Source organism: Bacillus rossius, chromosome 1 (genome assembly GCF_032445375.1).
Source record: "Bacillus rossius redtenbacheri isolate Brsri chromosome 1, Brsri_v3, whole genome shotgun sequence".
Classification (NCBI taxonomy): domain Eukaryota; kingdom Metazoa; phylum Arthropoda; class Insecta; order Phasmatodea; family Bacillidae; genus Bacillus; species Bacillus rossius.
Window position 1 is genome coordinate 362,706,634 of NC_086330.1, and position 11,135 is coordinate 362,717,768.

Genomic DNA, 11,135 nt, shown 5'->3' on the forward strand with positions numbered 1-11,135 from the left:
TACTGTAACTTTGTACAACACATGGCTATGGTTTTTTTTTTCGAGATAATACTGAGTATTTTCATTCACGCATAATTATTTTACCCATGGCAAATTTAATCTAATATCCAATAATAAGACTTCATTTTTTTTCATATTGCTTATTAATTTTCGCAATAAATACAGGAAAGCAATTCAGGGAACGGTTTGAAAAACAATTTAACTATTGACCGTACTGTGACTGACACAGAGCATAAATGCCCGGGTAAGAATCCGAATCCAGTATAAATGCCAACAGTATTTTGTAGTGATACAGTTGTTTTCATCTAGATGTACAAAAATTACAAATATCTGCAATATTACTAAAAAAATTATTTTGTAACGTGACAAACGCTGCAAGTCCCCGAGTCAGTGGCTGTCATTCCACCGGCCATGCGAGTGCTTGGTGAGTAAAACAATGTTTATTACCTGCTTCGTTGGGTATCGATTAGGATTGGAAAAACTCGCAGATTCAATGAGCTCTATTATGGACACCAAAATCCTCTGCAAGCTCCGAAAATTGCCAACCACCTGTTCATAGGTGGTATCTATAAGTGTGCACGCCAGACTTATTGGAATGGGGTCAGGCAAAATTCGCGAGTTCAGTTACCTCTGCAGTTTAAACTCTAACATCGCCCACTTAACTCGGGGCAAAAAGGAACAAGTAGTATAGGAAGTATTTCCGGCGCCAGACTACAGGCCGTGGAGGGTTGAGCCGGTCCGCCATCTTGAATTGTGACGTCATGGCGGCCATATTGGATAAAAAACTCAAATATTCTCAAAAATGACTCAAAATGATTGATTAAAATTTCTAAAAAAATTCCCGGTTCAAAAATTCGGAATTCGAAAAACCTCAAAAGAAAGTACCCAAATTCCTTAAAATGGCTTGAGACTCCTTAAAGCAAGCCGCCATAAGCCGTTGATTAGAAACTTGACCTTGACTGTAAAATTTTATTTATATATAATTATATATATCGTCAGCTAGTATGAAGTCACGTACGCCATCTTGTTTTCGTCTTCTAAAGTGTGCTACCATCACGTTCAATTTTTACATGCTAGAGTACATTATTATTTATTACTGTGGCGCCCACCAACTAGTAAATAGGATGCCATCTTGAAAATTAGTTATTATTTAGATAGAAATTTAGGGAAAATTCCAAAATTATCAAAAAATCTACAATTAAATTACACTCATTCAATCAATAGATTCCTGTCTTTGGTTCGATGCTTGATCAACACAAAAAAAAATATTTTAGAAAAAACACGTATTTAATAAATCAGGTTCAAAATCCTAAAAGAGGCTTAGTTTCCTATCCAACCAGCCTCGTGTAAGCCGATATGACGCCATCTTAGAAACTTGTATTTATTGACCTTGAACTTCGGAAAAATTCCAAAAAAACATAACAAATTGCTCATATATTTACCGATAGAATTAATGGATTCTTGTCCTTGCTTCTATCCTTGGTCAATGCAAAAAATGTATTTTAATTTAAATTATAAAAAATACAATGTTCAAAAAATTAAACAAAATTACAAATTTTATTACATAGATCCTTCCTCCTACAGGAACACATGCTAAAGTAGGCATGTCAATAAACATTTACTTCTGAATTGGGTTGAACTGACGAATTCTTAGGTCCAATCGGTTTACTGAAGACAGACCAGCCAGATCCTTTGCCTACTTTGTCTTTTTCTTCCCGACAGAGTTAATCAATACTGTGTTAAACGGCCTGCTTCAATTCGCCGGAATTGTAAATGTAAGTATTCTCTCTCTTAAACGCAAACTTCTTCACTTTGTCCTCGAACGGATAGGGTTTGCCATTTCCACAGTCCACCAAATGTTATATTTTAAAGATACGTATGTGGTTTCTTCATGAGTAAACTGATTGATAAAGTTCTGCCTGATATCGCCAAGGAAAAGTACATATGTCTTTCGACACATTAAACGTACTTAGATAATAGTCGTTCAATGCTCCACAAATTGTACCGAGCACATTCTGAGGCCTAGATTCATGTCCAGACGTCATCACATTCTGTTTCTGAACATCTGTTTTTATGCTTGTAAGCATACGAGGTTCCAACAGTCACTTGATCCATTTGTCTCTTTATAAAACTGTCACTTGATAGATCTGTCTCTTGGTCCATCTATCTCTTGGTCCGTCTGTCATTAGTACATCTGTCTCTTGGTCCGCCTGTCTCTTGGTCCGTCTGTCTCTGGTCCGTCTGTCTCTTGGTCCGTCTGTTTCTTACTCCGTCTACCTCTTGATCCAGCCGTCTCTTGATCCAACCGTCTCTAAATCCAACCGTCTCTTGATCCAGCCGTCTCTGGATCCAGCCGTCTCTTGGTCCAGCCGTCCCTTGGTCCGTTCTGTCTCTCGGTCCAGCCGTCTCTCGGTCCTGCCGTCTCTCGGTCCAGCCGTCTCTTGATACAGCCGTCTCTTGACCCAGACGTCTCTTGACCCATCCGGTTCTTGACCCAGCCGTCTTATGACACAGCCGTCTCTTGATCCATCCGAATCTTAATCCAGCCGAATTGTGAGACAGCCGTCTCTTGAGACAGCCGTCTGTAGATCCAGCCGTCTCTTGATCCAGCTCTCTTGACCCAGCCGTCCCTTAATCCAGCCGTCTCTTGACCCAGCCGTCTCTTAATCCAGCCGTCCCTTGATCCAGCCGTCCCTTGATCCAGCCGTCCCTTGGTCCAGCCGTCGCTTGGTCCGTCCGTCTCTCGATCCGTCTGTCTCTTGGTCCAGCCATCTCTTGTCCAGCCGTCTCTTGATCCAGCAGTCTCTTGATCCAGCCGTCTCTTGACCCAGCCGTATCTTGAACCAGCCGTCTCTTGATCCAGCCGAATCTTGAGACAGCCGGCTCTTGAGACAGCCGTCTCTAGATCCAGCCGTCTCTTGATCCAGCCGTCTCTTGACCCAGCCGTCTCTTGATCCAGCTGTCTCTTGATCCAGCCGTCTCTTGATCCGACCGTCCCCTGATCCGACCGTCCATTGGCGCAGCCGTCTCTTGGTATGTCTGTCTCTTGGTACGTCTGGGTCTTGGTACTGTCTCTTGTTCCAGCCGTCCGTTGGTCCGTTCTGTCTTTGGGTCAGCCGTCTCTCGGTCCAGCCGTCTCTTGATCCAGCCGTCCCTTGATCCAGCCGTCTCTTGACCCAGCCGTCTCTTGACCCAGCCGTCTCTTGATCCAGCCGAATCTTGAGACAGCCATCTCTTGAGACAGCCGTCTCTAGATCCATCCGTCTCTTGATCCAACCGTCTCTTGACCCAGCCGTCTCTTGATCCAGCCGTCTCTTGATCCAGCCGTCTCTTGATCCAGCCGTCCCTTGATCCAACCGTCCCTTGATCCAGCCATCCCTTGGTCCGGCGTTTTTTGTCCGTCTGTCTTTTGATACGTCTGTCTCTTGGTCCAGCCGTCTCTTGGTCCAGCCATCTCTTGATCCAGCCGTCTCTTGATCCAGCCGTCTCTTGACCCAGCCGTCTCTTGACCCAGCCGTCTCTTGATCCAGCCAAAACTTGAGACAGCCGTCTCTTGAGACAGCTGTCTCTAGATCCAGCCGTCTCTTGATCCAGCCGTCTCTTGACCCAGCCGTCTCTTGCTAAGGCGTCTCTTGATCCAGCCGTCTCTTGATCCGACCGTCCCTTGATCCGACTGTCCCTTGGTCCAGCCGTCTCTTGGTACGTCTGTCTCTTGGTACGTCTGTCTCTTGGTACTGTCTCTTGTTCCAGCCGTCCCTTGGTCCGTTCTGTCTCTCCGTCCAGCGGTCTCTCGGTCCAGCCGTCTCTTGATCCAGCTGTCTCTTGATCCAGCCGTCTCTTGACCCAGCCGTCTCTTGACCCAGCCGTCTCTTGATCCAGCTGAATCTTGAGACAGCCATCTCTTGAGACAGCCGTCTCTAGATCCAGCCGTCTCTTAATCCAACCGTCTCTTGATCCAGCCGTCTCTTTATCCAGCCGTCTCTTGATCCAGCCGTCCCTTGATCCAACCGTCCCTTGATCCAGCCGTCCCTTGGTCCGGCGTTTTTTGTCCGTCCGTCTTTTGATACGTCTGTCTCTTGGTCCAGCCGTCTCTTGGTCCAGCCATCTCTTGATCCAGCCGTCTCTTGATCCAGCTGTCTCTTGACCCAGCCGTCTCTTGACCCAGCCGTCTCTTGATCCAGCCAAATCTTGAGACAGCCGTCTCTTGAGACAGCTGTCTCTAGAACCAGCCGTCTCTTGATCCAGCCGTCTCTTGACCCAGCCGTCTCTTGCTAAGGCGTCTCTTGATCCAGCCGTCTCTTGATCCGACCGTCACTTGATCCGACTGTCCCTTGGTCCAGCCGTCTCTTGGTACGTCTGTCTCTTGGTACGTCTGTCTCTTGGTACTGTCTCTTGTTCCAGCCGTCCCTTGGTCCGTTCTGTCTCTCCGTCCAGCGGTCTCTCGGTCCAGCCGTCTCTTGATCCAGCCGTCTCTTGATCCAGCCGTCTCTTGACCCAGCCGTTTCTTGACCCAGCCGTCTCTTGATCCAGCCGTATCTTGAGAGAGCCATCTCTTGAGACACCCGTCTCTAGATCCAGCCGTCTCTTGGTCCAGCCGTCTCTTGACCCAGCCGTCTCTTGATCCAGCCGTCTCTTGAACCAGCCGTCTTTTGATCCAGCCGTCCTGTATTCCAGCCGTCCCTTGATCCAGCCTTTCCTTGGTGTAGCCGTCTCTTAGTCCGTCTGTCTTTTGATCCGTCTGTCTCTTGGTCCAGCCGTCTCTTGTCCAGCCGTCTCTTGATCCTACCGTCTCTTGATCCAGCCGTCTCTTGACCCAGCCGTCTCTTGACCCTGCCATCTCCAGCCAAATCTTGAGACAGCCGTCTCTTGAGACAGCTGTCTCTAGATCAAGCCGTCTCTTGATCCAGCCGTCTCTTGACCCAGCCGTCTCTTGATCCAGCCGTCTCTTGATCCAGCCGTTTCTTGATCCGACCGTCCCTTGATCCGACCGTCCCTTGGTCCAGCCGTCTCTTGGTACGTCGGTCTCTTGGTACGTCTGTCACGTGGTACTGTCTATGGTTCCAGCCGTCTCTTGGTCCAGCTGTCTCTTGTTCCAGCCATCTATTGGTCCAGCTGACTCATGATCCAGCCGTCTCTTGATCCAGGCATCTCTTGATCCAGCCGTCTCTTGATCCAGCCGTCTCTTGAGACAGCCGTCTCTTGAGACAGCCGTCTCTTGATCCAACCGTCTCTTGATCCAGCCGTCTCTTGACCCAGCCGTCTCTTGATCCAGCCATCTCTTGATCCAGCGGTCCCTTGATCCAGACGTCCCTTGATCCAGCTGTCCCTTGGTCCAGCCGTCTCTTGGTCCGTCTGTCCTTGGTCCGACCGTCCCTTAGTCCGTCTGTCCCTGGTCCGTCTATCTCTTGTTCTGTCTGTCTCTTGGTCCGTCTGTCTTTTGGTCCGTCTCTCACTTGGTCCGTCTGTCTTTTGTCCGTCTTTCTCTTGGTCCGTCTGTCACTTGGTCCTTCTGTCTCTTGGCCCTTGTCCCCTGATTCGGCTGTCTCCTGATCCGGCTGTCAGTCTCCTGCTCCCGCTTTCTGTCTCTTGCTCCAGCTTTATGACTCTCGCTCCATCTTTAAGACTCGCTCAATCTGTATGACTCTCCTCCAGCTGTCTCACTCTCTTTCTAGAGCTGTCTCTTTTAATTGTTTCAGCTCTCTCTCTCTCTCTTGCAAAGCTGTCGCTCTCAATTGCTCCAACTGTTAATCTCAATTGCTCCATCTGTCTGTCTCCTGCTCCAGCTGTGTGTCTCTTGCTCCAGCTGTCTGTCTCTGCTCCAGCTGTATGTCTGTCCTCCAGCTGTATCCCTCTCTTGCTAGATCTGTCTCTCTCAATTGCTTCAGCTGTCTCTCTCAATTGCTCCAGCTGTCTGTCTCCTGCTCCATCTGTCTGTCTCCTGTTCCATATATCTGTCTCATGCTCTTGCTGTCTCCTGCGTCAGCTGTCTGTCTCCTACTCCAGCTGTCTGTCTCGATCTACAGCTGTCTGTCTCCTGCTCCAGCTGTCTCTCTCCTGCTCCAGCTGTCTGCCTCTTGCTCCAGCTTTCTGTCTCTCGCTCCAGCTATATATCTCTATTCCAGCTGTCTCTCAATTGCTCCAGCTGTCTCTCTATCTTATTTCACATGTCTATCTCTCTCCTTTTCCACATATCTCACTCTTTCTGCAGCAGTCTCTCTCACTCTTACTACAGCTGTCTCTCTTCCTCTTGCTACAGCTGTTCTACCACTTGCTCCAGCTCTTCTGCCTCTCGCTCCAGCTGGTCTGCCTCTAGCTCCAGCTGTCTGCCTGATTCTCCAGCGGATCTGCCCTCTTGCTCCAGCTGTTATGCCTCTTGCTCCAGCTGTCTGCCTCTTGCTCCAGCTGTTCTGGCTCATGTTCCAGTTATCTGCTTCATGCTCCAGCTGTTTTGCCTTATGTTCCAGCTGTTCTGCCTCTTGCTCCAGGTGTCTGCCTCATTATCCAGCGGATCTGCCCTCTTGCTACAGCTGTTCTGCCTCTTGCTCCAGCTGTCTGCCTCTTGCTCCAGCAGTTCTGGCTCTTGCTCCGGCTGTCTATCTCCTACTCCAGCTGTCTGTCTCCGTCTACAGCTGTCTGTCTCCTGCTCCAGCTGTCTCTCTCCTGCTGCAGCTGTCTGCCTCTTGCTCCAGCTTTCTGTCTCTCGCTCCAGCTATGTAACTCTATTCCAGCTGTCTCTCAATTGCTCCAGCTGTCTCTCTCTCTTATTTCACATGTCTATCTCTCTCCTTTTCCTAATATCTCTCTCTTTATCCACCTATCTCTCTCACTCTTTCTGCAGCTGTCTCTCTCACTCTTGCTACAGCTGTCTCTCTGCCTCTTGCTACAGCTGTTATACCACTTGCTCCAGCTCTTCTGCCTCTCGCTCCAGCTGGTCTGCCTCTTGCTCCAACTGTCTGCATCTTGCTCCAGCTGTTCTGCCTCATGCTCCAGCTGTTCTGCCTCTTGCTCCAGCTGTCTGCCTCATGCTCCAGCTGTTCTGCCTCTTGCTTCAGCTGTTCAGTCTCTTGCCCCAGCTGTCTGCCTCATGCTCCAGCTGTTCTGCCTCTTGCTCCAGCTGTCTGCCTCTTGCTCCAGCTGTCTGACTTTTGCTCCAGCTGTCTGCCTCATGCTCCGACTGTCTGCCTTTTGCTCCAGCTGTCTGCATCTTGTTCCAGCTGTTTCCTCTTGCTTCAGCTGTCTGCCTCTTACTCCATATTTCTCCAACTGGGCTGCACAAATAGAGTGCAGACATTTTCATCAACACAATTTATAATGCTGGGAAGAAAATATTTCTTCGACTGAGGTGCACCAATATAATACAGTTCTATCCCCACAATTCACAATGCTGGGCGAAAATATTTTTTACTAACTTGGCTGCACCAATAGCATACAGACAGTTCCATCGCCACAAATTACAATGCTGTGCCGAAACTATCTCTCCAACTGAGCTGCACCAATATAATACATTTCCATCACGTCAAATTTGAATGCAGGACGAAAACAATTTTTCCTACAGGGCTCCATTAGTATAATACAGTTCCATCTCTACAATTTTAAAGTCTCGTCCAGAAAAATAAAACCTTCCTCCACCTAGTCCGCACTTAAAAACCACAGAGCAGCTCTCTCATATTTTGAACAAATCCACCAGTCATGACCATCAGAGGAAATTTCTTCGGTTTGTCTTCACTTTATCTTTGTAATTGTCATCGTCCTGAAATCATAATTCGTCTTCAGAAGAACTAACCGGGCTGTCGTGGCTATATCGCTGGCTCTCGACGCTGTCGCCGACGAGCCAGGCTGCGGACTGGACGAGGACTGCTGGTGGTTTGACGGAGCGAGGTTGAACCCCGGCAGGTATCGTTCCAGCTCAGCAACCCCGCCGTCCTGTACGCCACCCTCCTGCTCTGAGCTGTCTGCAGCACACTCCGGCAGATTGCTCCAGTCAAGGCCCCGGAAGAAAGAGTGCGCCATTACCTCTGCCAGGTGTGCTGTCGGCCCTGACTCCTGAGCAAGACCGCCGCCTCGGGCGACAGGCACGGCGGGGAGTGCGGCTCCTGGTGGATGATGTTCAGGTCGCCCTCGTCCCCCGGGTCGAAGGGCAGGCTGCCCGTCAGCAGCTCGAACCCCAGCACGCCCGCGCCCCAGCAGTCCACGGCGGCGGTGCAGCCGGGCGGAGTCCTCAGGAGCGCCTCGGGCGCCAAGTACTCAGTCGTGCCTTCCTCCGCCGGCTCCGAGCATTGCACCACGTTACCCTCGCCGTCAACCAGCACGTTGTCAGTCTCTACGAGACTGAAGGCAGAGATCGAGAACACCCAGAATGGCTGTGGGATCAGTGCCCCGGGTACAGGCAACCTTCCCGGAGCAATGTCATGCAAGAGATCCCACAACGAATGACCGTAGTGTTTTAACATCAGCCGTCGTGTCTTTTACGTATGGATGCAAATTGGACAAGGAAATCTTATAATCTGACAAAGCTATATTCTGGCTGCAGGCACGGCGGCTAAAAAAGAAGGGATAAGTTGTTTCTGGTTGAGGCAAAAGAATGGTACACACCATTCTAAATATTGGCATATGGTACAACTGAGGCCAATCGTCCAGATGCCAGCAAACCATCGGTTGACATCTGGACGAACAAACAAAGTAGTGCTCCTGGTATACTTACCCAAACGGGTTCAGTTCCAGGAGGAGGTGTTGGTGAGGCTCGGCCGGGCTTCGGCCTGAAACAACTTGTCAGTCTCTACGTCTCGGTGACTCACGCCGAGCGAGTGGAGGGTGTCCAGGGCCGCGAACAGCTGGGCCGGCACCAGACGGGCAGGAACCCCAGGTCCTCCAGCACGGCTGTTAGGGGGCCTCCCGCCGCGTGGTCGACCACGAAGAAGGCCGCCTCCTCCGCCCGGCCGGCGTAGTGCAGGTGCAGGAGGAAGCCTCCAGGACTCGCCGCTCCTTCAGGAAGGACCTGGACGGCAACTCCTGGGTCTGGCGATACGGCCTCTTCCTCACCTCCTTCAAGGCGTAGCTGCACCCGTCGTCCTCGCTGCCGACCTTGCGCACCAGGTGCACCGCGCTGAAGCAACACCACTGAGACTCAAGGCCTTAGAACATGTCCATGACGTCACAGGCAGGAGGCGGCAGGCTCGTGGCGCGCGGACTTTGCTCTGAACGCGTTTCTCCCGCCCTTGCGTTCCGCCGCTGCTCTTATGTCACTCTTAACGAAATTTTGTTAAGTACGACTATTATGATCATTGCTAACGAAATTTAACTACATTCACTTAAATCAGCAGAGGATATTATAGATTATTATACACATTGCAGTAGTTGTCTTGGTATACTCCGTACAACATTGTATTTATAAACATTTAAAAATTATTTTATATGAATAACAAAATAGTTTTCTTGACACACACACCGAAGCAAAAGTTTTAGTGCTGAATTCATAACAAGCAATTATTTGTTTTTAAATATATTACAATATCTTCGGGTGTTTCCGAAGGTTAAAAATTACACAGCAAGAGTTTTGAGATGACTTAAATGTATTTACATCTCTAGATGCTTAATATGTAATAATAAACCCTAAAAAGCATCTTCAAATAATTTTATTGAAAATTGGGTCACATGATGTTTTATACTTAATATGCAGTTTCGTACATGGCGTAATATTATTTATTATTTCTTATTAAGTGCGTTTTAATGAATAAGTTTACTATGCAGAAGATAACGGTACAAAATCATGCTTATTGCTGAATTCTATTTTAATGTAATTCCATTTGTCTACGCATGTTGAATGTTTTATAAATTTAAAACCAGATTGATTAAAACACTTACGGATTAACAAACGGCAAAATCCCCAACTGAATATTAGCACAATTGGCAAATAAATACTGTAAAGAGATAATGCACAACTTACCCTGGTATATTTTGTGGGTATGAAGTGTTCCCGTTGAATTGCGTTCAACCACGTAATTTTACTATTTTCGCTGTCGGGAAATTTGAAGTGAAAAATTTCTTACCACATTCATAATTTCCACGACTTTGTGGAACACAACACTTGTATTCCATGACACATCCATTATGCTCACTCGCGACGGGTGTATTTAAAAGTAACGTACAACGCGCTGCGTAAATACTCCTCTACGGTCAAGGCAAGTAGCTGCACTGACCGTTACACATTCCTGAGCCTGCCCAACCAACCCTCTCCTGGCCTCTTACCCGTGACGTCACAGGCTCCAGGCGACAGGGTGGGAAGGCCTTGAGTCTCGGTGGTGACCGACTCAGCTCTTCAAGCACCTCGACTCTCTCCGCTGCCATCCGCCACGGGAACTCCCGCACCGGGATCCATCGGGCAGATCTCGACCGTGTATGTCGCAGGAACTGTCCAATATCGCAGAATATCTCCGTGTTAACACGACAGACTCTCGACTCACGAACTTTCAGCGAAATGTTCTAAAAGTTAGTTGCCTCGTAACTCCAACAATAACCGACATGAGCGAGAGAGAGAGAGAGAGATTGTTTATAGCAACGCAGCTCTTGGAGATTGTAAAGAAACAATTGACTACACGATGCTGGAACGATATTTACGTCAATTTTAAATGTTTTTGGATACATCATCACCTCACATTATTGTTTTAACCTGACTTGTACTAGAACTTAATTTCGCTCAACAAAGGAGAAGATTACAAGCTGACAAAAGCAGCTTTTGTGTTTTAACATTGTATTTTTTATAATTTAAATTAAAATACATTTTTTGCATTGACCAAGGATTCAAGCAAGGACAGGAATCCATCGATTCTATCGGTAAATTGATGAGTACTTTTTCGATGTTTTTTGGAATTTTTTCGAAATTCAATGTCAATAAATACATGTTTCTAAGATGGCGGTCATTTCGGCTTACAAGAGGCTGGTTGGCTAGGAAACTAAGTCTCTTTTAGGATTTTGACCCTGATTTATTAAATAAGTTTTTTCTAAAATAATTATTGAAGTTATACTTCTTTAGGCGCGTTATGAAAATATTAAGAGAGTGAAATTTTAAGATGTGCGCGCATCACTGTAACACAAAATTAACAGGTTTAAGCTGCGCGTGTACCTTGTGACGACATTTT

The 11,135-nt window shown here is 47.9% G+C and overlaps 1 protein-coding gene across 4 annotated transcripts; it reads right to left on the bottom strand.

The window, feature by feature from the left end:
- Positions 1 to 1,535: 1,535 nt before the first annotated feature.
- LOC134530520 (protein kinase C-like) lies at positions 1,536 to 10,508 on the bottom strand. Of its 4 annotated transcripts, XR_010074834.1 has the most exons (5): positions 10,246 to 10,508; positions 8,702 to 9,103; positions 8,014 to 8,328; positions 7,784 to 7,923; positions 6,765 to 7,268 (listed from the first exon to the last, which is right to left on the bottom strand). XR_010074834.1 is itself a non-coding variant. In XM_063365428.1 (4 exons), the coding sequence occupies exons 2-3, from the start codon at positions 8,448 to 8,450 to the stop codon at positions 7,797 to 7,799; spliced, it is 564 nt and encodes a 187-aa protein (XP_063221498.1). In that variant the 5' UTR covers positions 8,451 to 9,081; positions 10,246 to 10,508; the 3' UTR covers positions 6,806 to 7,263; positions 7,784 to 7,796. The 4 variants fall into 4 exon arrangements, 3 of the variants coding, with proteins under 3 accessions (XP_063221481.1, XP_063221498.1, XP_063221491.1); XM_063365428.1 differs by having other exon boundaries at positions 6,806 to 7,263; positions 8,014 to 9,081; XM_063365421.1 differs by having other exon boundaries at positions 6,806 to 7,263; positions 8,014 to 9,103; positions 10,246 to 10,503.
- Positions 10,509 to 11,135: the final 627 nt, after the last annotated feature.

What these genes read in the sequence shown, in the direction of transcription:
- LOC134530520 (XM_063365411.1), bottom strand. Translation starts at nt 8,450, where the DNA reads ATGTTAAAACACTACGGTCATTCGTTGTGGGATCTCTTGCATGACATT. An exon ending in CGACAGCACACCTGGCAGAG is followed by an intron (nt 7,269 to 8,013) that starts GTAATGGCGCAC and finishes CTATTTGTGCAG; the next exon opens with CCCAGTTGGAGAAATATGGA.